General features: G+C 44.9%; 1 protein-coding gene across 3 annotated transcripts in view; it reads left to right on the forward strand.

The window, feature by feature from the left end:
• The window catches only part of TENM4 (teneurin transmembrane protein 4), a 391,446-nt gene that overhangs the window by 203,156 nt on the left and 160,428 nt on the right, over positions 1-27,862 (forward strand). For all 3 annotated transcript variants that reach the window (XM_061204090.1, XM_061204087.1, XM_061204089.1), the window contains 2 exons: positions 60-274; positions 2,045-2,255. In XM_061204090.1, the coding sequence (XP_061060073.1) occupies positions 60-274; positions 2,045-2,255 (426 nt within the window). The remainder of the gene's footprint in view (positions 1-59; positions 275-2,044; positions 2,256-27,862) is intronic.

Here is a 27,862-nt window from a genome sequence, read left to right on the forward strand (position 1 = left end):
CTGGTTTCACATGTGGCTAACGGTGATGTTTTTGTCTTCCCTTCCCTGTGTCTTGGTAGGAAAGCCCAGTAGTTTCTTTCCAGAGGACAGTTTTATAGACTCCGGAGAAATCGACGTGGGGAGACGGGCTTCCCAGAAGATTCCTCCTGGCACTTTCTGGAGGTCTCAGGTGTTCATAGACCATCCTATGCATCTGAAATTCAATGTGTCTCTGGGAAAGGCGGCTCTGGTCGGCATTTATGGCAGAAAAGGCCTTCCTCCTTCACACACACAGGTAACCAGAACCCCACGGACCCTGCTCAAGAAGCCTAAGTCAAGAAGCCTAATGCTTAAGCCTGGATCTCTGAGCTTGAAGGAAATTTCATGTATTTTATAGCCCATTCATCCATTTGCCCTCTCTCAGACCCTACCTTTCGGATGAGTAGGGTTGTATCCTTGGAGCTTGTTAAGAGGAAGGCTTTCTAGGAAGTCTCTGTATAGCCTTTTTTTACTAGTACCCAGTCTCAAAGTTAAATTATCCAGGAAGTGTAATCTAGAGAAAAAAGCATGCACCTTGGAGTCAAAGAGACCTGGGTTTGAATCCTCTTGTTATCAGCTATGTGACCTTGAGCCTGTAACATCCTTTCAGAGCAAGTTTCCTAATCTAGCCAATGGTGATAACAATACCCACTTTACAGGGCTGTTGTGAAGAGTGGAGAACCACATCTAGAAGGCAGCTAGTGCAGGACCTGGCTCAGAGTAAAGCATCCCTTCTCTCCTCAGGGCTTCACATTTACCCAGACACATGCACACTAGAAACACTTAAGAAAGACAGCCAGCGTTAGCAGGTGTAAGCTTTTATATATAGAATGGGTAAACAACAAGGTCCTACTGTATAGCACAGAGAACTGTAGTCAATATCCTGTGATAAACCCTAATGGAAAAGAATATTTTAAAAAAGAATGTATATATATGTATAACTCAATCACTTTCCCATATAGCAGTAATTAACACAACATTGTAAATCAACTATACTTCAATTAAAAAAAAAAAAAAAAAAAAGCTCGGCCAGGATGATTGACACATTACCAGTCATGATGGGTTAAGAGCAGACTTGTGTGAGGTCCTCCCAGCCCTGGAATTGGAGTAATATAAATCATAGGCATCCATCAGACACTCCCTGGCCAAAGACAGTCTTCCTAGCCCCCGTAGTTATTTAATTTTTAGATAAAAGCTAGATAAATACATTTGCTAAGGATGGAGTTGCAGAAAAGTAGACAGAGCCTGGGCCCCTCTGATTTCTTTGTAAAACTGCCATGCTGCTCCTGGACTTCATGCCCCTAGACGTTTTCACATGAGACAGAATAAGTATCTATTTTGTTTTGCTTTAAAGATAGACAGACAGACAGGTAGACAGTTGCATGATTTGCTTGCCAGTAGGCCAGCAGGACTTCCCCACCTGCCTGTTGTTAGCACTGTGTGACTGACTTCAAGTCTCTCACGCTGGTAGGCTTGGATCAATCGGCACTTGTATTTGACACAGCATGTAATTATTGATAGAGTTTTGAGCTAATCCAGTTTAGTTCCCCTAAAACTGCTCCCTGAAACTGGAGCGTTGAGAAAGCGTCATTGACGAAAGGAAGACAGGTATAAATCAAACTTCCGTTTGCACTTGACTGACATTTAAGCCACATCCAGTGCTCCAGGCCCAATCCTAGACCCCTGGGATTCCTGCCCGCCATCACCTGCATGGGGTTGGAGTTCAAACAGTCATGAAGTGGCTGGGTTTCTGATCACTGGAAAAGCATGGTTGTCCTGTGCAAACTCTGAGACTTGAAAATAATCCACTAATTACAGTGCACTCACAAGAGTATCAGGAGACTATTACCAGGGAAAAATGGGTTCTGGGAAGGAGTTGGAGTTGGTTGGTCAACCTTCACATGGCGTTAGCCTCTTCTGCCTGTTTCAGGTTGTATCTCCCCGTGTCCTCCCCGGGAGAAGCCTGAAGAATCTAGCCTTGTGGTGAAGCAGGTCCACTGCTAATTATGCTCTCTTTGTACTTCAGTTTGACTTTGTGGAGCTGCTGGATGGAAGGAGGCTCTTGACCCAGGAAGCACGGAGCCTGGAGGGACCCCAGCGCCAGTCTCGGGGAGCTGTCCCCCCTTCTAGCCATGAGACGGGCTTCATCCAGTATTTGGATTCAGGAATCTGGCACCTGGCTTTTTATAATGATGGGAAGGAGTCTGAAGTGGTTTCCTTTCTCACCACTGCCATTGGTAAGGAAGCTCCACCCCTCTGGGGTCTGTGGGATATTGTCTCTTCGGGTGAGAGGACACTTGGGGATCCTGGGAGTCGAAGTGGACAAGGGGATGTGTCTTGCCCAGAGCTACAGAGGCCACCCAGCATGAGGCCATCCTGACTGGGCTTGCTGGACAAGGGATGGGAGTGAGATGCAGGGAAACGAGGGAAGGGAGTGACAGGAGGAGCTGGAAGGCCATGTTGGGCTGGCACCTGAGCCCAGCGCTGTTGCCCACCGCCTTTCTCGTGTTATCTGTGGCCTAGCGTGTGGACTCGCAGCTACATTTAAACACCAAGGGGCGAAACTGACAAGGAGACAGGAATTCTTGTTACGTCTCTCCATCACCTGTATTCGTCCTTATAATCTCCCTTGGTTCAGCTCACTGATTTGTTATTTGGGTTTTTGGTTTCTTACCTGAGCTTTTGTTTGCTTGTTTCTTTTGCTTTTGGAGCCAACAACCCCTGGCAGATGAGGAAAAAAAAAAAAGATAAAGGTTTGGAAAGAGGGTGAGAATAGCCATGCAAAGGGCTGGATGAACAATCTGATCAGATGGGGGTTTTGTAGAGAACCGAGATGTCCTGAGCTCTGGCGGACAGCAAGCCCGGAGGATTTAAATGAGCTCTTAACAGCTTCTGGTCCCTCGTACTGGAAGAGTTCTCGTTCAGAGAGAGCGCCTTGGCCACCTCACAAGCCTGTGGGTGTCCGGGGAGCCTGGCATCCTGTTTTAAGGAATTTCTCTTCTTTACGCCTATACTGCACAGAATTTGTCTCCTCCTTAGATCATCACAGTGTGATATAGGATGCGTTGGGCTCAGTGGTTCAGATCAGAAAACGTTGCGTCGGTTTATATCAGAAGCGCAGTGACACAGCCTGGAGATAAAATCCCCTACAGGAAAATAAAACTTCCAGAAGACAAAACTCCACTAACCAGAACGCTTGGGGATGGATTTTCTGCTTAATGAAAACCTCTGTGTTGTTTTGAGTTCACCTCAAAACTCTGTCTTGGTCCTTGGCTGGGAGCCTCTCTGACATGGGAAATGGAGTTGAATAAAAACCTCTGAATCTGGTCGTTGGTTCCTAAAACTCTTGCAAGACCCAGGTTCTTCCTTCTAAACAGCAGTAGTCATTTTCAGGCCATTTTCCTCTTACTTGCAATTTTGCCTGTAGCGTTGAGGCGGAGAATACCTTCCCATTAAATACGGTGCACAGTGTATGGGCTTCTGCTGTAACTGCAGGCTCAACATTCTACCCTCTTAGCAAAATGAGGGAGGTGGAGCTGTTAGGCTACATCAGCTCCGGGGTAGGAAATATCACTTCGTGCTGTCCTTATTTTGGAAGTGTCTGTCCTAGCTGCTGGTCTCTGCAGTCTTGGCAGCCGCTGTGCTGTTGGTTTCCTCCCTTGATGCCTTCTTTTGAGGTGCAGTAGAAAGTGTGCTCACTTCTAAATCTCCACCACTAATTTGCGTTCTGGCCCTGCACAGATTCCGTCTCCTGTTTCCTTGAGACTCTGGAATTTGAGGCTGCAGCTCGGTGGTTAGTGGTGACCCAGGAGGCTGTCGGTGCCGCCTGTTTCCCGTCATGGGAGAGCCAGTCCTGGTCCTCACCATCAGTTAGGCTGACACTCGGCAGGGTCTGCCAGGCTCCAGACCCTGTTTCTTCTCTCTTTCTGGACACGGTGGCTTCAATTTAGAGACATGATTTTCAAGTCATTAGTGGTGCCTGAGTTACAGCTTCATGGTCTCACAGCCTGATTTCTCTTAGGCGCAGTATCATGCTTGCTCAGAACTAAGGTCTCCTACAATCAGAATTCTGTATTTTTAATAAGTGAGCACAAATATGAAAGGAAATTAATACAAACCCCCAAAGAAAGCTACTTTTAATTAGGATGTGCCTCTCAGAGAAATAAGATGTAGGTACAGTTAGGTACCCTTGCCAACTCTTGGCTTGTCAGAGCTTGCTGACCTGTTTTGTCATAATTAAGGAGATGGCCTTGCTTTTCCCTCAGGTTCTCCTGTTCTCACCTAAATGATGAAATCTGTCTTCACCTCCTTTAACGCTATAATGTCTTTTAGAGCAGTTAGGCTGTATTGTGCTTCTCAGAGTTCTATGAACCACCTGGCGTCTTGTTAAAATGCAGATTCTGCTTCAGTCGGTCAGGCTGGGTGTTTAGAGTCTGCATTTTGTACCAGCACCCGGTGAGATGCTGCTCATCTGTGGCCCACATTCTGAGTAACAAGGGGTTACAGTATCTTATGGGAGGGGGGGTCTCAAATATTGTTGTACAAAGGAATCACCTGGGAAGTGAGTCTAACATTCAGATTCCTGGGCCTTTTCCCAGTAGGCCTGAGGTAGAGCCCAGGTGATCCTGATTCTGGTGGTCGGTCTGTCAACTAAGCTGTGAAAACAAATGCCTTCTGAGCACTGCTTTCCATTCCTTCCTTCTCCCACTGCTGCATGTTAGCTCTGTGACCACAGTCAGTCACGTCACCTCTGTGAGCCTCATCTTTCTTGTCAAGAAAATGAAACAATAATAGTACTTGGCAATCCCCATTGTGAAGATTGGAGAGAATAAATATAAAGTGCCCAGCCCAGGCTTCGATACATGGAAGTGGTTAATATTCTCTCCCATCCCCTTTCTCTGTCCACCTTTCTCTCCCTGCCTTTCTGACTTGTCTGTCTTCCTTCAAGCTGCAGTGATTGTTTAATGAATACCTTTTTTTTTTAATACAAAAACAGACTGACTCTGATGTTGCTATTAATCCCTGTCTCCCCAAGAGTCTCTGGCATTGAGTCTCAGCTGTCTTTGGTCTTTACCTGTGAACCATGAGTTGTAATTTGTCTTGGCAGGTTCATTAAAAGTTTAGGTCTTGTTTTAGTGAAGTCATTATAGTCCCAATATACAATTGTAACTCTCAGGTTTGCTTAACACACAAATTGGAATGTGACCCTCCCTCCGTTACACGCTGAAATGCAGAGCTAGAATTTAAGAAGATCTGAGATGTCAGAATCCAGAGTATTTATGTCTGTTTTTAATTAAGTAGTGGGAGAAATAATTGTGTTTAATTTAACAAATGGCTATATTGTGAACGTTTTTGCTTTTCCCTCCATTTAATGCAATCCAGCTGATGATTTTAAATTAAATAAGTTTATCTTTTGCCTTCAAAAAATCTAAAAGCACTTTACAAACTGTGTACACAAATATATATACACGGAGATGTGCTGTTGACAGAGCTCCCTCTGAACTAGATGCATTTTCTCTCTCACCCACACACACATGCACACAAACCACTGAAACTGAGCAAATTTTAGAATAAAACATGGCAGCTATTTGCAGAAAGAATGGCTTTTCCCCCACATGCAGAGATCTCGAATTTGAAGGTTATGTTGTTTCTGGTTCTGGCTCCGTTTGGGGGTAGGTGACCTGGCTGACCCCGAGTACTGAATGAAGTAGGAAGATGTATACCAATAGCTAAATTATAATTCACCATTGCCATTTACAGAGGGCTTTAAATACATTCTCTAAGCCCTGCAGTAACTCCACATGGTGATTATTTTTATTTTCAGCCCATATTGTAGATGAGGAAATTCAGGTTCAGGGATGTTTTGAGAAAAGCCAGGACTTGAATTTGTATCTGTCTGACTCTAAAGCTCATGATCTTCCTTCTTTAGTCATCTGCCTCTTTTCCAGAATCAAGCCCCCTTTTTTGGATATTACACTTACTTTGGTTTTCCACCTGTTCATTCATTCAGCAGACATTTAGAGAGCGCCTACTGTGTGTTAGGGACCATGCTTAGCTCTTTTCTGTATGTAAGAAAGAACCAGAACCTTAGATAATTCTCATTTTGATCTCAACTTTACGGATGAAGAAACTGAGACTCAGAGAATTTAATTGACTAGCCCAAAGTCACACAGTCAGTAAGGGCAGAGCTAGGATGGAAACTTGGTCTCCAAATCCCGTGTTCTGTCCATGATGCCAGAGTGTCTTACTGTTTGGTCTGATAAAATAAATATTTTATTTCTATTTGTATTATATGGAATATAATTTCCCCTTTATTAATTTGCCTCCAATATAAGTAAGCATCTTAAATCAACCTAGGAAGTTTTCTTGAGAAGTCATTAAAAAGACCATGAAAAAAATCTCACAACATCCAAAATTTTCAAAATAAAAATACCTTTGTATGCATTGCTTGCAACCCCAAGCCCTGACAAGTCAGTGTTGCAGTGTTTTGGGCCTCTAGATATAGCATCTTATCTTTTAATTTTGGTTGATGCTGAAGCATAAAAGGACAGATCACCCTGACATTGTGGCAATGTGAGCCAAGTTGGAAAATAACAGAGGTTACCCCACAGTGGATTTAGAAACCCAGAGAAAAGAAACTAGAATCCTTGTTAGAAAACATAGACCCTGGCAATTTTACGAGAAACATGCCTTGGTCTTCCTGGTCTGAGGACATTTCATGGTAATGAAAGAGGAGGGTCCTTCTGTTCAGGCCCAGGCAGCTGCTATAAATTGACCTATTCTATGTCCGGGGACTAGAAGCAGATCTAATCCTTCCGTCCTCCCTTCCTTCCATCCTCCCTTCCTTCCGTCCTCCCGTCCTTCCTTTCTGCCTTTATCCAAAAATGATTACATTCCCACTCTTTCCTGAGGTGGAGATACAGAGAAGGTATGACGTGGTTTCTGGCCAAAGTAGTTCATGGTCTTGACTAAGGAGATGAGCATTTACATAGTAAGTGCCTGTAATCCAGGAAGAGAGAAAGAAGGCTCACTCGTGGAGTCACTGGTCAAAGTGCCATGAGGGCTGGAGGAAGACAAGGGCACGTCCAGCCAGATGGGTCAGGGAGGGCTCTCTGGATGAAGTGACACCTGATGGGACCTTAAAGGATGGGTAGAATTCTCACATTTAAAGGAGGAAATGGCAGGGGTTTGTTGAAGATGTTATTCCAGGTAGCAGGAAGAACGTGAGCAAAAGAGAGGTAGGCAGAAAATTAAGCGCTGGCTGTAAGGAGCCACCATCCTGATTGACTCGAGCAAGGATGCCCTGACGGGGAAAAGTGAGTCATCAGGGAGCACCTTGAATGCCACCCTAAGGGAGAAGCTCATTCTACAGGTATGAGGTGCCATTGCAGGCTTTGAGCAAGGGAATAAAATGATTAGAGCTGCAGGCTTTATCTTGCGGGGCCCAGAACAAGAGCCCATGAATGTATATAACAGAGGAAGTTTCCTGGGTTTGAGCTTTGTGATTTCATGAGAAAAAAGAAGAGGGCGGTGGAGGGGGAGCCAGGAAGGACAGAAGGACAGTTCAGTAGCACTAGTGGTGTTTTTATTTGCTGTCCCTGCAACCCATTCCTCTTTATTCCCAGGTGTAAATAGATACTTTCACATGAGCTTCTATCTTACAACGGTCATCAAAGTTGGGTTTTTCAGGATTTTCCAGAGACCAGTGGACAGTGCTACTTGTATATTCCCCTTGCTTTGATTGGGTAAGACTACTGTTCATCAGCCTCTGGGTGCATTTGCAAGGATCTAGAGAGAAAAATCTCTGACATTATGTACTGTGGTTTGTTTAAAAACCTGCACTACTTCAAAGAAGAAGCTAAGGAGTGATTGAGAAATGATTTTCAGTTTCTCATAAGCTCTGCCCCACCCTTCCCCATATCCCCTTCCTCTGAATTATAAGATATAATACAGCAATGACGAATCAAGGTCTCTCGGTAATCCATTTAACCTTCTTGTAAATGACATTGGCAGCACTCTGTGAAATTTCTACTGAAAACACCTCTTTGGAAAAGTGCCGTGTGAATTCACCTCTCCCTGATAGCAGCGATTTATTGGGAGCAATCTGGTATAAGTGGAATGAAATTGTAGGTGGGAGGTAGAACTCAAGTCAGCACACTGGAGACAGACTGTGGCCAAAAATCTGTTCAGTGGAGGAGAGCTTGGAATATCAGAGCGCTTCACCTGCAGCCTGGAGACCAGCCCTGCCAGCAGCTGTCCCTGCAGACGACGGGGCAGGGTTCCCACCACCTCCACGCACCCCCTCCTCTGCCTCTGCCATCTATTTTGTAAATTATCTGGGGCCTGGGGCCTCGAGGACAGGAAAGAAGCAAAAGGAGCTCAAGGACACAGTAGGTACTAGCAATAAAGCTTGTCTCTCCATGGGAATAGTTAGAAATGAATTTAGTGTGCAGGTAACAAGATCTCTGCTAGAGTGGCATTTAAGTGGGATTTTGATGTTCTCATGTACACTTTCGGTCTAGGGCAGGCCCATCCAGGGCCAGTACAGCAGTTCAGCATGGCATCAGGGACCAGCCTCATTCTGCCCTTGCACTCTGCCATCCTCAGCTCTGGCTGTTGTTTTCATGCTTGCCTCTCATGGTCCTAAAGTGGCTGCTGCAGCTCCAGGACTCACGTCTGCATGTCAGGCAGGAATAAAAAAGATAGGGGAAAGAAGTAGGGAAGCCAGTTTTTTCCTAAAACCCTCAGCTTACATTTCTTTCACAGAGCTGTGTCACTTGGACATTCAGAGATGTAAGGAAGTCTGAGGAATATTTTTAGCTTGCCACCTTGGCACTCGAAACAAAAGGAAGAGGGGAAGTGAATATGGGGTCATCGGTGTCTGCCACAGGCTTCACTGTTTGGTCTGTTTGGTTCAGTAGGTATTCACTGACAGCCTCTTACTGTGTGCCAGCCCCTGGCCTGGGCGTTTCGGTGCAGCCATGAGGCAGATGTGGTGCTGCCCCTGATGTCCTCACAGGCTAGTAAGTGAGGCTAAGTGAGGCTGAGAAAAAGGAGAAGCTGCCCATATACCTGAGGAGGAGGGAAAAGCCTTGGTTCAGTCTCTTTACAACACGTAAGGCAGCAAGGACTTCTTTATTAAGGCTCAAAGCCCCTTGCGTGCTGCTTTAAGGGGGCCAGCAGGAAGAGCAGGTCCAGAGTGGTTGCAGGCAGATTTAGACACTACATCTGTTCATATTCTCATTCAACCAGTGTTCACTAGTTGCCTTTTACCTGCCATGTCCTGAGCAGGCATTGGTGTCCGTGGTATATTAAATAGCCATGCTTCCTACCCTCAGGAGTTTACAGACATGCTTGAGACAATAGGAGATAGATTCTTAAGTTTAATTACAATCATCCAATATACGTGTAAGTGTATAATGGTAAATGGTAAGTATTCATTGTAGTAAAGAAGAGAAGAGGGTAGTCTGGAGAAACAAACAGGGGACCTAATTTAGATGGCTGGGACAGGGTTAGAAATTCGTTGTTTAGATGAAGGTTTGGGGAAAGAATACACCAAGCAGAGGGAAGAGCATGTGCAAAGGCCCTGCGATAGGCAAGAGCTGGGAGTTCAAGGAACTTTGAGATGGTCACAGTGTGGGATGTGGGTATCAAAGGGCAGAATGGTATCAGGTAAGGCTGGAGAGGTACTAGGAGCCAGACCGTGCTGGCTTTAACATGGCACGTGAAGAACTTCGTTTTGTTTTGTTTTTTAATCTATCCTAAGGGTAGCAGGAAGCCATTGTGGGACTCTGAGCTGGAGTGACCTAATCTGATTTACATATTGGAAAGTTTCTCCAGCTGTAGGAGCTGGGACACCAGTTAGGAGGCTGTGACAGTGGTCTCGGCAGGGGCTCAGGCTGGCCTGGGCCAGGATGGAGGCCTTGGAAATGGAGGTAAATGAATCGATTTGAGCTGTCTACCACCCCTTGGAGATTATTGGCAAACCACAGGTGTTAAGATAACGTTTCCTAAGGAAAGAGATTTAAGCAAGGAAAGAAAAGGGTTGAGGAATGGTCCGTTTTCCAGGTGAGTGAAGACAGGCAGCTGGGGGGAGGGAGCTGGGAGAAGGTGCTGTGGGAGGGTCAACAGAAAGAGTCCAGATATTTCTGGGCTCTTCTGTGTCAGCATTTCAGCCTTCTTCCTCCACCCAGAGCCAGAGCTCCCATTTCACTTTGGGTTTATGTTTTTTTTTTCTTCTTCTTCTGAGTTAGAACTTTATTTATTTATATTTTAACATCTTTATTGGAGTATAATTGGTTTACAATGGTGTGTTAGTTTCTGCTTTATAACAAAGTGAATCAGCTATACATATACCTACATCCCCATGTCTCCTCCCTCTTACGTCTCCCTCCCACCCTCCCTATCCCACCCCTCTAGGTGGTCACAAAGCACCGAGCTGATCTCCCCGTACTATGCGGCTGCTTCCCACTAGCTATCTATTTTACATTTGTAGTGTATATATGTCCATGCCGCATGCCGCTCTCTCACTTCATCCCAGCTTACCCTTCCCCCTCCTCGTATCCTCAAGTCCATTCTCTACGTCTGCGTCTTTATTCCTGTTTATGTTTTTGTTACTTTGGGATTACATCTGGCAGGAGCCTACACAAACGTTTTGTTTATCTAAATCACACTTTTAAAGATAAGAAAACCACAGCTTAGAGAAGTCCCATGACTTGTCCAGGGTCACACAGCCTGGCAAAGCCAAGATCATAATGACAGCAGTCTGTTGATTGAGCACTGATTCCATGCCAGGCACCATACAGGGTGCAGTATCAGTTCCCAAACACCCTGGGAGTTAGATTACGTATGTTTCTACGTTATAAATAAAGAAACCGAGGCTCAGAGATCGATGCTATTTGCCAAGATCTCATAAGTAGAAAATAGAGCTAGGTTAGCAACTCAGAGCCCATGCTCTTTCTCTTACATCTCAGTGACCAGGTTTCTGGTGTGTGATGACATCTTATACACTCTCGTAGTCAGAGAATCATCAAGGTAGCCGGGGTCCTAGGGATCATGGCATTCACATCTCCTAGGCTCACAGGGTGCAGGCAGTGGGCCTGCCATCCCCACCTGCAGGGCTCCCATCTGCCTGGTCCTGAAGAACATCCTGACCTGTACTGACTCCTGCTGAAGGAACCCCAACTCCCACCCCCATTCAGGTGGAGTTTCCAATAGAAGATATTTTATCAGCAATGGTTTAATTTTTATATGACAGATGATTAGTTTTTATTTTCTGATAGCTCTTTTTTCTCTCATTTGATAAAGGCAGCTGCTCCTCCCCATCTTGCCAGCTAGCTTTACCATTTCAGAACAGCAGCTTTAAGAGCGTTCTCACCGTGGTATCCTTTTCTTTCCCTTTTCAGTACCGCTGATGTGTGGAACATTAAATACATGGCCTCCTGTTCTGTGACACCCTCTGAGGAATAACCCTGACCCAAGTCTGCTGGACTTGGCATTGGCAGTAGATAGTTGAGATTGTCGCCATGGCCAGAGAGATGGTGTGGTCCAGAGAAAGGGCAAAGGCTTTGGAGTGAACCAGACCTGGGTTTGAATTCTGGCTGCACTATCTATGAGCTGTGGGACATTGGATAGGTCTGAACTTCACCTAACTCACCTGTAGTTAGGATTAAAACCTACTTTAGAGAGTCTGACGATGACATGAAAGCAGTTGATTTCATGATAAGTTCTCAGCACGTTTTTAAGTGTCTCTTAATGATTCAGCGTTTGCTGAACATCAGCTTTGGTAAGTGCTGGAGACTCATCAGTGAATAAAACAGAAGCTTTGCCCTCGAAGAGCCTGCAGTCCACTGGGAGAATTGACCCTTTCATAAATAATTCCAATAGAATGTGGTCTGTGCCAACAGAGAGGTCTGGGCGAGCTCCCATGGGAGCAGAGAGGAGGGCAGCTACCTCTGCTGGGGATGCAGGAGGAGGTTGTGAGGCATAAAGGACTTATGGTGAGAAAAGTGTTTTGTGAGCTGGAAAGCAGTGTGCAAATATTCATTATTACCAGCTTGGGGCCAGAGCAGAAGTGAGAACCAGAAGGGAACTATAGAGAAAGAGCTACTTAAAAAAAATTAATAAATAAAGGAGAAATAGTAACCACCTCTGCTCAATGACAGACATGGCCACTGTGGACCAGGCAGGAAAGGACCATTATTAGCTTTTAGAGATGAGAAGACAGAGTTTTTGAACAGTGACTCACAGGAGGACATGAAGCCAGGTCTTCCTTGGTCAGTGAGCACCAACGGAAAGGTCAAAGGTCACAGATACTCCCTGAAGCCTAGAACCTTCTTCCGTGAACATTAACTTCTTGTGAGCAGCTTGAAGGAAAGAAGGCACAACTGCCAGTTCAGGGCACTGCCGGGCACCTGGCTGAGTAATGTTCTTTCTGTCCTGGGAGCTTTGTGCATTCCACGGCTGCTGGATTCAGGGGGTAGAGCAACTCTGAAACTGGTTCAAGTCTGCAGTTCACAAATGGAAATGCGGGCTCCAGAACATTCCAAAGCACTAACTGTTATTTGTTCTTTTAAGTTTGATCTTCTTCTGATTCCATAGGGAACTTCTCAAATGCCACATTCTAGTTTCACATTTTGTCAGTCTTTACAAACTCCTCCCTGCCTCTCTGAAATCACTTGGCAAAATTAATAATATTAATATTAACAGCTACTGTTTATTCACTGCATAATATATCTAAGTATTATCCTGGATGTTCTAGATAAACTGTTTCAGACTCTTTACAACAGGCATGCAAAGTAGGTATTTTTTCTCCAGAGGAAAGTGGAACTCAGAGTGATTAGATGACTAAGCAGAAGTTTCATACCTGGTCAGTGAAAGAGCTGGGATTTGAATCCAGGTCTCTCTGGCTCCAGTATCCACACTTTTCCCCGTATGTGCTTTCCCACTCCTGCCTTTGTGTGAGAGTGCCCGGTGTATCTACTGGAAGTGGGTAGAGCACATGAATGGGATGGTTCCCAGAGAAGAGCCTAGAAAACGAGGTTAGGGCCAGCCTGGCAAGGACTTTATGGACCAGCTTAAAAGTCTGGTTTTGAAGGCAGTGGGGAGCACAGGATAGTTTTTAAGCAAAGATGTAGCTTGATTTGGGTCTTGGATCGATCTCTTTGGCAGTGGTTTATACAAATGGGTTAGTTTCTCAGACTAAAATAGGGAGAAGAATTGGAAGACTGATTCAGTAACCAGTATGGTTAGATGAGAGAAGAGGGCCTGAATTGGGAAAGTGCTACGGTTTTGTATAAAGGAAGGGATGCATTCAAGGACATTATAGACTAGTTTTCTTGACCACTTCGCTGTCAGGGAGAGGCAGGAAGTGTCAACCTTGGAGAATGGATACACAGTGATATTGTTAATTCAATTAGAAAATAAGTAGGGGAAATGGATTTGTTGGGGGAAGGAGGTAGGGAGATGGTCAATTCACATTAGATTTGAGCTGCTCATAGGATTTCCAAGTGGGTTTCAGTTGTTGGCAGTTACCAGCAGGCAGATGGATAAACAGGCATTGACTTGGGGTAGCTCTGGTAGTTCCTGGAGACAGGAACCCAATGGGTGTCGTGGTGTGGATGTGAGAGGGCAGAGCCCTGAGAAGCAGAAAGTCCAGGATGGAACCCCAGTATTCAGAGGGTAGGTAGGGGAGAGAGACACAGAGATTCGCCTTAGAGAAAAGTTGGGGAGCTGATGACAAAGAAGCTGCTGGAAATGGTCATTAGGAGGTCATTGGCAACGTTAGTGGGAGCGTTTCCGCCCCTGTTGCAGGTGGAAGCAGGGTCACCACAAGTTCAGGAGTAAGAGGCGTTGAGTAGAAACAATTCCTTCTACACAGAGCAGGGAAGGAGACAGATGGGAGTAACCTGAGGAGGAGGCAAGTTCAAGGAAAGGTTTACATAAGGTGGGGGGAGTTTTGAGCGTGTTGTCAGCTGCAGAAAAGGAGCCAGGGGAGGAGATTGGAGGCCCAGGAGAGAGGGGAGGTGATTGATGCAAGGGGGTGGGAGACACAGAACGGAGGGCAGATGCAGAAGGGCTCGTCCTAGGAAAGGAGGGGAGACACCTCTTCCTGTGCGGCAGGAAGGGGTAGTGAAGATGAGAAAAGGTGAAGTGAGGTTTGAAGGTGGAGAAGAGAGGAATACAGGGTAGGGTGTGCACTGATCTCAGGGTCAGCAGCGCTTCCTAGAAATGGGTTGTCTTACTGCGTAAGCCCTCTATGGCCCGAACTGTGTGTGTGCCCTTCCATGTAAAGGAAGCCTCAAGGCGGCACTGAATCGGATCAGTTATATTGTGTCATAAAGCAGGAGAAAGAGGGGGAACACGGCTTAGTGGTTAGAGAGTGGATTTGAATCCAGATGGCCTGGTTTGCATCCAGTCTCTGCCACTTAGCAGTGTGACCTTGGGCAAGATACATAACCCGTCAATGCCTCAGTTTCCTTATCTGAAAAATGATGATAATATTAGTACCCATTTCATGGGAGTAATTATGAGGAGAAACTGAACTGATATTTGTTAAATACTGAGGACAATGCTGGGCACATGATAGATGCTGTACAAGGGTTTGTTATTGTTATTGGCAATAACAGTCACTAATTGTTTTCGGTGCTTATGGGGCCCCAGGAGCGAGCTAAGTGTTGTACATGCATTATCTAACTTAAATTTTGTAACAGTCCCAGGGAAGCAGGAGAAATTATTTTCTTTATATAGATGAGGAAATAAGGTTCAGAGAAATTAACAAACTTGTCCATAGTCACACAAGGAGTAAGGACAGAGCCAGGATTTGAATCTACAACAGTCTGACTCCAAATCTATGCTCTTTCTACACTGGCCTTTCTATACTTTCCCTGGGCCCCTCCCAAGTCGGTACCCATTTCCCTTGGGTCCCGTTTCCCAGGGTAACAGGTAACTATCTGAGGCTCTGCTCTGAGGACGCTGCAGGGTGTGTACTTTGTCAGTCCTTAGCGCTTGTCTGGGCCAAAGAATTTGCACCTAAGGATCTCTACTGAGAGAAGCTCCTTTTTCTTCACAATCAAGCACGGGTTTAGTGATTGCAAATCTAACAGAGGTTTGGGAGGGTTTCTTGCTGTTTAAACAGAGCAGAGGATCTTCTGTTGAAATGACGAGACTATGAGTGTTATATGAAGGGTTATAAAAAAGTGTAGGCCAGAAACCTCCAAACATCTGGCTTCACTTTGAGTAGCTGCTTGTTCATGCCTTTATCTGAGCAGCACTCGTGTTCGGGGCTAATGGAAACACAGTTTGTTTCATTCCTGGTTCATATTACATGTCAGCCTGATTTTTTATTTTCATTTGTGTCAGAGGCCAAAGAATCTATGCACGAGTGCAAGGGATGGACAGTAAATTTTGAAAAAGTGAGGAAAAGCCCTATGCAGTAAGGCAGGAAGACTAGGATGGTGTTTTTCACCAATATAGTTTGAGTTTTCTCAACCCTATAAACGCAAGCTATTCCTTGGAAAGCTTTCGTTTGGGAAATTGTTTGTACCACCATTATCTCTTTCTTTTAAATGATTGAGGAGGAAAGTGAAATCTGTTGAGCTTCTCATAGGTGCCAAGTGCTACACTAAGCACAGTTTATTTAGATTAACTCATTTTAATTCTCATAACCAACTTGTGCCATCAGAGGCATTATCCCCATTTTCCGGATGAGGGGATTGCATTCAAGGTCACACAGAATCAGAGCTAGGATTCAAATCCACGTATATCTGATTCATACTTATTTTGCAAGTTTCCAGCACTTTTTGAGTGCACTGTGCTGAGATTTGGTTTTTTGTGTTCAATCAGTGATTAAAAACTCCTTTGATCACAATACTAGGTCACAACAGTATTGAAAATGAAAGACAAAAAAGATACTTAACGTAATAAAGAACACTGATTTCTAGTCAAAAGCCAACGCTTCCTGGTTAAATATTAGATAAATTCCTTTTAAAACTAGTAATAGATAAGAGTGTATCTATTAGTTAGCATTGTTATAGAAGTTCTGGCTTAAGTGACATAAGGCATGAAACAGAAACAAGAGGCAAAGACAAAGCTATCATTATTTGTGAAGGATGTGTTTGCATTCCTAAAGAACACAAAAACATTAATCGAAAAACTATTTAATAGTGAATAAAACTATTTGTAACTGGGGTACAAAACAGCTTTTCAAAAGTCAACAGATTTCCCATGTACTTGCAATAACCAGTTATGAAATATAATGAAAAATGTCCCAGTCAAAATAATCAATAAAAATTAAAATATCATCTTCATGAGAACTATATGTGACCTATGTGACAAAAACTGCAAAATTTTATTCAGAGCTATAAAATAGGACATGAATAATTAGGAAATATAACATGTTCCTAGATGAGAAGGCAAACTACTCTAAATATGTCAATTTATCAGCTTGATGGAATGCCAAACAGAATCCTAAAGGGAATTTGGGGGATTTGATTGAAGGGTTTAAGACTTCATCTGGAATAATAAACAGATGAAAGTATGAAAGAGATTCTAAAAAGAATAATGAAAGGGTGCTCATTTTTAGAGATATTAACATGCCCTAATTCTATAATAACAGAGAATAGGAATCAAGCAGATTGATGAAATAAAATCACCTAGAAATAGTACCAGTTATATGTAAACTTTTAATATTTGAAAAAGGAAGAATTGCACACTAACGGAGAAGAAAAGGCTTAGTCAATAAATGTTGTTGGAATAACTTGGAAAAGCATCAGCTTCAGGCTACCAAGTGGTATTCAGAGGGATAGATGTGCCCAGTAGACACAGAGAAGGATTTTTAGCCTGCAGTGTTGGCCCAATATTTAAAAGTTGGATGATTTCCCATAAAACTATAGGTTTATGGCTTACCTTGAAAAATTAGAAGACCAAAAACTTCCTGCACAGACAAGCCGCCTCCCCTCGAATACTCTGTAATTCTCCCCCGTCTCTACCTCATCCTTTTTCTTCTACCCGACCTGCTTTACTCCTTTAACTTACCTGCCTGGCTCCTGGAGGAATTTGAGTTTTCACCCTCTGATTCAGACTTCACTCCACACCATATGGCAAAATAAATTCCAGATGGATTAAAGAGTAAATACTTAAAAGTCAAAGTAAAAGAGGATAAAACCCAATATTTGCAATTTCTCTGGCTTAAGAAGGACGTTTAAGCTTAAAAGTCATTGAGGAAATCACGAAGAAAAAAGACTAGCAAATGTTCTCATAAAAATGTAAAACTTCCATGTCTTATAAGACTTATCAAAATAAGAAGAAAAATGGTAGACTGGGAAAATACTTGCAGTAAAAATGAGAGACCAAGGAAAGATTAATATGTATATTAAAGTGCATATGCTAGGAAAAAAGTTATGATCTCATAGATATATGGCTAAAGCTCATGCAGAAAAGCTTCCAAAAGTATATAGTATACATGAAATATGTTTAACCTCATTAGTAATCTGAGAAGCACAAATTAAAATAATTGTGCATCTTTTTTTTACCTAGTAAGTTAGAAACCCCCCCCATAAGCTAATACCCAACCCCAAAGGGGCTACAGTGAAACTGTACCCACATATATTTCTAGCTGCATTGTAAATCAATACAGCCCTTTGGAAAAGCTTATTGGCATTTTGCATTAAATCATAAAAACGGTCATATTTTCAACTTTTGAGAGTCTTTCTTAAAGAAATAAATCAATACCTAGAAAAAGCTGCTTGCTTATTTCAGCATTGCTTACAATTGTGAAAATTCGGGGAAAAATCCAGTGTCTAATAATAAGAAAGCGTATAAGCAAATTACATAATATTCACTTAATGAATGTTGTTCAGCCATTAAAAATTATCATTATCAAGAGTATGAAACATGGGGAAATGCTTGTAATTTTCAGCCCCAGAATTAGGACACAGAAGTAAGTTATGTTTACAGTACGAACACATCAATTAGTAACAATGCAATTTGCCTAATCCTACAGTTTAGAAGCAGAATTTGAACTTGAACTCAAGTTTTCAACTCTGAGACCCCTGCTCTTTCTACCTGCCCACTTCCTGATGTGGAACCAAAGTGACATTTAGAGAGTGTCCATCAGGGTGTTTGTCAGGCTGGCCATTGGAGTCTGGTGCACTTTTAAACTGAACCCAATGCAGTGTTTCAAAGCACTAACCGATGGGGGCTGTGAAAGAGGAGACCTTTGTCTGCCTTATAGCCTCTAAGACCTGGCATTTTCTAAAAGTTTCCTCCTCTCCCTGGTTGGTACAAGTGATAAAATGGGCAAATCTAGAGCACCAGAAAAGGACCTGAGTTGAACCAAATCTGGGGCCAGTGTGATTTCTAAGTGCTGCAGGTGCTAGGACACACGTGTGTGTCTTTGGGTCTCTGTTACACACCTGTGTATACGTAAATATTTTCATCGTTTTCTGTTTCTGCTTTTTAAAGAATACATTAAGTTAAAACCATTAACCGTGAAAGCACACCATGCTTTCAGCTTTGCTTGAGGTGAAAGACAAGACCCCAGGTGATCCCTCCATCCTGCATGCCTAGTGTTAGAGGATCCGGAGAAGGCTTAGTGGGATTTACTTCAAGAAAGTATATTCTAAAGAATCCTGAGATTTGAAACCTGAGCCCGCCATTCTGTTTCCTGCATCCTCTACACCCAAAGCAGACAAGAATTTTCTGTGTAGCAGAGTTTACCATGACAGTAATAATTCCTTATGTCGTACAGGACTTTTAGCTTACTCAGCACAATGACATACAGTTTTTCCATTCTTATTTTGATCTTTACAACCCAGTGAGGTAGGACGGCACTCAGATTATTGCCCCTGTTTAGTAGAAGCAGCAGCTGAGGTTCAGAAGTTAAGGCTCTTTTCTGAAGACTCTTTTATTGGTCCAAGGTCACACAGCATGTTTATGGACAAGCCTGGGTTTGAATCCACTTCTCCTGTTTGATTGATTGATCCATTCATCCATTTATCTTGGCAAGCATGTGTTGTTCATCCAGTATGTTTCTATGGTACCTTCAATATGCCGTGCACTCTGCTTGGGCAGTGGTGACAGCTGTGAACACGGCAGACAGGGAGCTGCCCTGGTGGGTCTCTCAGACAGCAGGGAGGAGAACATTGATCAGTAATGGGACATGAAAAGTTGTGAAGGAAAAGGGTGAGGTCATGGGGAGCACTTACCAAGGGGAGGCAACCTAACGGGGATAGGGCCGGGGAAGGTTCATTCTGAGTACCTGACATCTAAGCTGAGACCTCAAAAAATCCAATAGGGAGAGTGAGGTGAGTGGTAAGTGTTAAGAAGGGAGGAGGATTTAAGACAGATGCCCAAGGAACACCAGCATTGAACAGTTGGAGGAAGAGCCAGAACAGGAGAGTGGGGATGAGTGACTACAGTGGCAGAAATATCAGAGCGTGTGCTGTTTCCAAAGCTGTGGGAAGAGAGAGCTTCAAGAAAGAGGGACTTAGAAAATCGTCTCATGCTGTTTTGAGAGGAACTTGTGGTTGAGTGTTACACTTACCTCCCTTCTGGAGTCCCACCATGGTGAGAGCAGTGGCTTCAAACAAAGAAACAAGGAACAAGCCCCCAAGGACAAAAAAAAAGAAGAGAAGACAGTAGCCATCAAGAGATGTCAGCGGACTTTTGGAAAACAGAAAGCGGGTTGAGTTAGCAGCGTGGGGAAGGCTGAATACTGGGCATCTGCTGACTGAGATGTCAGGAGCAGGGCCCCAGAAAACCTCAGGACGAGGCACCAGGCGCTACAGAGGGCAAGAAGCAGCTACTTCAGCAGAAGCAGCTAGACCCTTAGGTCTCCTCCCTCATCTCACATAGTCAGTCAAAACCCCAACCAGGTGTTGGGGTAGAATAAAGATATTTACAGCCATGCACAGTCCTGAAATCATACCTCCCGCCCACCTTTTCTCAGGAAGCTTCTAGAAAATGCACTCCACCAAAACAATAAAGTAAACCAAGAAGGGGGGCCCAGGAAGTAAGGGGTTCAGTGAATGAGAGAGAGGTCCCAGATTGATGGATGTGTAGCCGGCCTAGAACACAAACAGACCAGACCACAGCAGGGCAGAGGGCTCCACGAGGGAGATCTCCAGGCAGAAAGAAAACAGTGGACCCGACAGATTACCCGGTGTGCTTGACCATGCAGAACATTCTATTTCAGAGGGGTTTCAGTTCCTTGCCTCATATGAGTAGAGTCGTTAATAGGAGCACAGGAAATTAAAGAAGCAAGAAATGATGCTTTTGCATTGATTGTAGTGGACAGAAGTAGCAGATAACAGTAGTAGTAGATGACATTAGATATAAGTTAAAAATAGCTGTATAAGCACAGCACTTAGAAATATTGGAATAAATTCTAGAAGAAATAGCCAAAGGAGTTGAGAGCGGTTGTCTGGGAGGTGGCATGGAGAGGTGTGAGTTGGCCAGAGGTCTTCTAGTTTTTGTTGTAAGCTTTATAATATTGTTTGACTTTTTAAACTATGTACATGCATTACATTGATTTAGAAAAAAATTAAATGCTACAGAGTTTAAGGTAGAAAGAATTGATGAGTGTCCACTGGAGGCAGCAATAGAAACGTCAGCGAGACCAGCTGGGTTCCTGCTACGTCTCCTCACTCAGCCCCGTCCACTTGGATGGCTTATTTGAGAGGAAGTTCTACCTGGATGAGAATCTACCTCCAGGATTATATCCAAATAAGTGTGCATTTATTTCCTTCCAGTAAGAGAGTCTATTCTTTCTAGGCCTTCATTATCCAGAGGAATCCAAGTTAAGGATGCTGTGGTGGTTGAAATGTGTAGACAATCTAGCAACCTTTCCACACAGTGTGATGGTTGGGAAGATAAGCTCTGGAGCCTGACACTGGGTTCAAATTCCTGTACCTCCTCTTATTAGCTCTGCAGCCTTAGGCAAATGTGGTCAAGACAACAAATTGGGAAATGGGAGTACTAATCGGCCCAGACTTTGTTATGGGGGGTAGAGGAGTTATTGCATGCAGAGCAGACTTCCCCAGAAGTGCACAGTAGTTAATGTTATTATTGTTCCACATTCTGCTTTCATCTTTATTGTTTTCACAAAAGTCACACAGTTGTCCAACTTTAGGTTTCACCTTTTTCTGCCCAACTCTACCAATTCTGATAAAAAGCAAATCAATTTTAAAAATATATATTGGTTGCATTATTTGTAGCAAAGCACTGTGCTGCTTCCTGGGGGAGACAAAGGCAGTGCAGTCTGGGGTCCTTGGCCTTTAAGAGCTTCTCACAGTCCTTGGCCTTTAAGAAGACTTAACCCTGACAGCATTGAAGACAAGAGATGGGGGTTGCTCGTGGGGCAAGGCAAATTGTCAAGGGAATTTTGAGAAGGTCAGCAATGAGTGTCACTATTGGCTAGGGTGGACCAAGAAGGCATAGGAGGATTTGGATAGGGAGGGAGGAGCCAGGGAACCAAAATCCAGGGTGAGAAGCTACTGGAAATGTAGGAGATGGCAGTGTGTCTGGAGTGAGAAGAGTGGGGTTCCCATCTCCGTTCTGTAGCCACTCAGGGGGGGGAGACCTTGAGAAAGGGAATTATCCTCCCTGAGCTTGGAAGAAGCAAATGAGATTCTGTGTACCCGCACTCTCCTGACACGCAGTGGGCTCTCACATTCTTTAATTTGTACTTTGAGGCTGAATCCCAAGGCAGAGGCATGTTGACTGGCTGAGTGTCTGAATGAAGTCATTTTCTGGGGGCATTCAGAGCCCTAGACCCAGACCTGTAGTTCCAGGCAGTCTGGTGGTTGTCAGTCTCAAAAAGCTGTTCAGAGAGGAACAGTGGGCCCTTTGATTTGCCTAAAGGAAAGCTCCTTTGGGCCTGCGGCTTGGACTGTGGGGCATCTCTTTGGTCCCCATGACTGGCATCCATCAGCTGACTGCCCTTCACAGCCTCGATTCCACTGCTTATCCTGAATTCCAGCCCTGCTCCTCCACCTGATTCTGAGAATAGCTGCCTTTGAACGTGTTCCTCTCTTTCTAAGTAATCCCAGGACCCTTCTCTACCTGCAGACTATCTGCCCAGCCCCCAGTGCTGAGCTCCGGTGCCTTCATGGGGGTCCCTGAGGTGTTGCTTTCTCCTCTGGGTTTTACACATTTATCCATTGCAGGAACTTACTGCCTGCTGACCCATCTTCTTGTCACCTGGATCAGACAGTGAGGACAGAGGTTGTGCCTTCATTCTATCTCACCTAACCATTTACCAAGCCTTTGCCCTTCACCAGGCCATGAACTGGGTCCTGGGGCTACAGAGGGGCTTAGACCCCACCTCGGCCCTCCAAGCTCTAATTGCACTGGCGGAGGCGGTCGTGGAGACAGCTAACTGCAGTGCAGTTTCACCTGAGCCGTACCATAGCTTGAGCAGCGTGGGAAGGGGGGTGCAGAGAAGGGAGCAATTGAACTAGTTAATCTGGCACCTGGCACATAGTAGGTTTTCAGTAACTAGTTGTTTGGGAGACCTAACAGTTTTGGGCTCTGCAGTCTTGGGCAAGGCATCTCAACTCTCTAAGCCTCCATTTCTTCATCTGAAAAACAGGGATAATGATACCGATGTCAATGCTGGGGTGACAGTTAGATGAGATAATATATGAGGTTAGCATGCTTATCACAGTACCTAACACATAGTAGAGCTCAACAGAGGATGGTGGTGAGGGCTATTGTTAGTCGTATTGTTACCTTATTGAGTGTCTGAATTTATTTCTTTATTATTAAAGACCTGTATCTGCACTAGAAATCTAAGAAGCTTAGATGGAAGAGTGAGAGGCCAAAGCCGTCTTTGACTCTCAGAGGATGCTTTTGGGAGTGTTCTCCGCCCAGTGTCTTTCTCTTCATTTGCTGTCCCGGCAGTTGGATGTGAAGGTTGGGATTTCCCCAGGGTCTGGGAGGGAAGAGGGGTTACACTAAGCCATCAGGAATTAAAGATGCTCCCCCTCGACCTTCCAAACCATCAGATAACCAGAGCAGCTGCCCCCTCAGACCAGACTGCTTTGGAGAGGACATGCCCCCGCATCCTCTGCAACGCTGGCCAGCCGCCAGGAGAGGAGAGCCGAGTGACAGGAGGCTCCGCAGCCACTAAGGCTAATGCAGCCAGAGATGCGGCCTCTACAGGCGCAGGGCTCAGAGTCAAGGGGCCTTTTACCCCAACCCCAAGGGGAGGCAGAAGGTTCAGCAGCGGGAGTCTGTTCCCTGGGAAGGTGATGACCTGTGTTGGCTGCTTCTACTATATCCTTTGGAAGCTTCCAGACCCAGCAAGCTCAGCATCAGCCCTCATCACCTTCAGGCTAACAGAGCCCCTGTGTGTTTGTGTGTGTGTGTGTGTGTGTGTGTGTGTGTGTGTGTATGTGTGTGTGTGTCCCCACATGCTCTGTCTTTGGCCGCTGGGCCCACACTGTGGTTATAGCGATGGATCAGTCCCAGCCCGCAAAACTGGTCTCCTCTGTTGTGGCCGCAGGCAGGGTCCTCAGGGTGAGAGGTAACAGAGGGAAGAAGCGAGGGGTTGGCCAGTATGAAGGGGGTTCACAGGAAATGTCCCCGGGGGTTTCTAGGAAAGGCCAGTCCCTTACAACTCATCTTTCACAGAAAGGAGGGGTGATGTCTGTGGAATGTTCGTCCATACCTTAGAGGATTGAGCTGAAAGGAAGAGAGAATTCAGCGCCCTGGTGCCTCCTTGTGGACACATCCCATATGTTGTAGTGTGTCATGCAGGTGGAAGAAACATAATCTGCATGGACTCAGCTGGGTCCTGATAACATAAGCCAGTCCTGTGTGGAGATGGTGTCGGAGCATTGGTTGCTGCTTTCCCAAGCTCTCGGGCTCCCTCTGTCCTGTTGTCATAAAGTACACCTTCAGGTACAACATGCCAGGAGCCCCTGGTGAAGGAGGAGTGAGCTGAGGACAGCTGGGGGGCAGCCAGGAAATACTAACCCCCTAGAAGGGTCCATGGCCCCCATCCATAGGGGTTCAGATGTTAATACTATAACACCTACAGTTGTTATACTATAACACCTATGCCTCCTTTTCAGAAAAGGAAACTGGGGCACAGAGAGGTGAAGTGACTTGCTTACGGTCACATAGGAGGTGTCAGAGTGGGATGGGAACACCAGGGGTCTCACTCTAAAGTCTGTGCTCGTTCTGTTACACTACACAGCCTCTGATTTGGCCTAGCCAAAAATGGGTTTACTTTGTTTGATGTGTTTTGACTTGGTTTCGTTTTACCTCTACCACTGATGAAACATTTACCATAAGCCCCACTAATTGCTTTACACGCATTATCTCATTTACCCCCAACCCCGCTATGAGATAGGTGAGTAAGAAAACCAGGCTTCAGAGACCCTAAATGGTTTTCCCAGGGTTGCCCAGCTGGTGAGGGTCAGAACTGGAAGTCACACCCAGGTTCTGATTGCACGGCCCATGCTCAGTCATGGGTCAGGGAGCTCCAGACAAGTGAAGCCGAATTATGCCAGAGGTGACGTACAGCTCTGAGGAACGGAGGGCCTAGAGACTCAGCCCGGGAGGCAGGACCCAGCTGACCACACCTGGATGTCTCTCACTCCAGCCCAGTAGACAAGTGCAAGGAACCCAGGACCTGGGAGGAAGGCTGGCCAGCCACAGGGGTTGTGGTCTAGTGCTCCAGCATGAGGACAGCCTGGCACATGGCCTGGCCAGCGTTTCATTGGTTAGGGAACTTGGGAGACTTCCCCTCCACGTCAGGCCCAGACAGGGGCTAACATTTGTGTTATAACCTAGTATACTGGTGGCTTAAAGTCTTGCTTCTGCCAGAGGATCAGAGGTGGCCGGAAGGTTCCATAAACTTTTCACAGCAGCAACTATTTCTCAATTCCTTGCAAGATATGTAGATTTCCCTTTTGCCGTTGGGCAGTTTCTGCCTACAGGCTGGGGGAGTGATAATGTCCCGGTGGCTAGAGCAGCTATAAAATGTTTAACTTGAACATATAATTACATGACCATGATCTCTGATAGGTTTTGGTGTCAAGCAGAAGTCCAACTTGGCCTCTGGCCCAAAGATATAGACCCAAGTTATTACACTGAGTGTTACCCACTAGATAAATAAGAAAGAAGTACTGTCCCAATCATCGCACGACTGACCAACATGCATTATAAGTATTGTAAAGCAAAATCCACCAGAGTCTGAGAATGTATCCATCTTGTTAATCATTTTATTGTGTTATGTCCAGGTGGAAGTGATTCAAGCACATAATTCACAGACGCCATCTTGACAGCTCTTGCTGGAGAAAAGAATGGGGGCCCCGCAAAGTTTTATTACTACATGTTCCCGAAACATGTGGTTAGTGCTGTTTGGCGAGTAGAGAGCCCAATATTGTGTCTGGCTGAATGAAACAGGCCCCGAGGAAGAGAAATGAAAGTGAAGCCACAGGTCTGGAAAAAAAATTTATAAAAACGAAGTTAGAAAATAAATTTTTAAAAAAGAAGAAATCAGCAAAGAAATAGACAGTCCAGGCCCCACAGAAGGAGCCCAGCCTTAGAGTCTGAGGCTGGACACACCAGAGGACATGAAGTCAGCCACACAAGGCCCTTTGTCATTTGATACTTAGCAAGCGTTGAGTGAACAGCCACTCTAGACAAGGCGGTGTGCCAGCCACTGGGGAGACACGGACACGGAAGGGGGTGGGAAATGGATCCCTTCCTCTCAAGGAGTTTGCCGCCTACTAGAGAAAAGGAGCCGTGCTCATAAATAACTAGACTGCAAGGTAGACAGCAGTAGGTGATAAGCAAAGGATAGCAATAAATTGCTGTTTAGATTCAGATGAGAGACTGTGAGGTCTGTCTTGCTAAGAGGAATCTGGGGAGGCTTCATGAAAGAGGTGGTATTTAAATTGGGCCTTGAAGGTTAGGTAGGACTTGGACAAGGGGAAGGGGCTGAGGGGAAGGCTTTACAGGTGAAGTCATCAGCGCGGGCACAGTCAGGGAGGCTGAAAAGGGTGAGTGGGTTCAGGAGCGGGCGGGGAGCAATTTGGCAGCAACACAGAGAGGACATGAGGAGGACCCCTGTGGCAGAGAAGTTACCTTGGAAAGGGAATTGGAGCATTCACCTCCTGGTTCCAAAATGTGGGCTTTCTCCCCTCCAGTGTTTCTTATAGTTCTTGAGATTATTTTATATTATGCATAGACAGACTCTACTTCAAAAATTGTGTTTTTATTTTAGTAAACTAGAAAAAATATAATTAGGTATATCAAACTATTATTTTGAATTTCTTTTTAAAATAAATTTGTTTAAGAAAATAAATGAGTCTAAAAATACTAAGTGACTAAGAGGACAGATGGTGCGTGGCTATGGCAACAACGTAAAGGCAGCACCCAAATAAGTGACATCTGGAAGCGCTGCTCGGGGCTGGCGTCCTATGTTCAGATGCCTCGGGGACCCAGGCAGGTGGCAGCAGTGCGGGAAGCTGCAGGTTGGAACTGTGGACAACCACCGTATCTGGGCCTCTCCTAAATGAGAAGAGATTGCTGCCATGCTGGATCTTCCAATTTTTCAAGAAAAGCCACCATTCAGATTTTTCTATGAACTCTCCTTTTTGAAAAATTCTGGCAACTAATTCAAATTTTTTAAAGCACTTTGCAAACAGAAGTGTCCATAAGCCTCCGGTTTGTGATATCAACTCTAGATGCTAAGGAACAGCGGCCTTGTCGGTGGCCCAAAGAGACTCAATTTCAGGATGACAGCTCTGGCCTCCAGGTGCAGGACAGACTGACAGGGACGAGGCTGGAAGCAGAAGTCCGCTTGGAGGGCTGATGCAGTGGTTCAGGCCAGAGGTGATGCTGACCAGACATTGCCATTTTCCAAGCCAAGGCCAGGCCACCATGGGCCTTTTTAATCTGCAGGTGTCTAGGTCATCTGTACATCATCCTTCTGTGCATTTTCAGACATGACATGAAAGGGCGGTTGAGGGGCTGGTTTTCTATGTGCTTTGTAAGCAGCGTCAAGCTTGGTGACAAGCCTGGATAAAAGATTGGAGAATAATAAGCAGTCCCCCCCCACCTCCTCAGAACCTTTTTCTGTTCCTCCATTGTCTGTCATCAGAGAATAATTCAACACAAAGTGATGCTCATTAGATGGAACTCTCTAGCCAGCAGCCAAGTTGAGCTTTAAGAAAACTGAAAATACAAAAAAAACACCAAAAAAACCCAAAACTGATTTCTTAAATAATTTGTTCCAAAGACAGACTTGACGTGAAGTTGGCATAATATCAGCAGGTCACTTCGTGGGAGCAGCAAAGATGATTACTCTGGATCTGGCTCTCACCCGACCCCCATCTTGCCCAGGACTGCTTTGCATTTCAAAAAGCTGCCTATTCTTTAAGAGCTTTTCAGACACTCCCTCCTGGAGGATCAAACCCTTCTCTTTGGAAGTGGTCCATGAATTCTTTTGCATTCTTGCATAGTTTAGATCTTTCAGTCCCCTCTGGCTTGTTTTTATAAACCTGTGTGCAAAATCTCAGCCTTTCTTCCAGACCAGTGGTTCTCAAGGTGGTACCCAGACCAAGGGCATGAACATCACCTGGGACCCAGACCTATTAAATCGGAAACTCTGGGGGGGAGGGCCCAGCAATCCATGTTTTAACAAGCCTCTCAGAGGACTGACACAGGATAAAGTTTGGAAAAAACTATGCTAGGGACAGGAGCAAGCAACATTGCCTGAGCACCTGTCATGCACCAGGTGTGTGTTTATACACACACACACACACACACACACACACACACAGTGGCTTTATTTAATCTGTACAAATGTGTAAGACAAACGATTTTT

The sequence above is a fragment of the Eubalaena glacialis genome, chromosome 10 (genome assembly GCF_028564815.1).
Source record: "Eubalaena glacialis isolate mEubGla1 chromosome 10, mEubGla1.1.hap2.+ XY, whole genome shotgun sequence".
NCBI lineage: Eukaryota > Metazoa > Chordata > Mammalia > Artiodactyla > Balaenidae > Eubalaena > Eubalaena glacialis.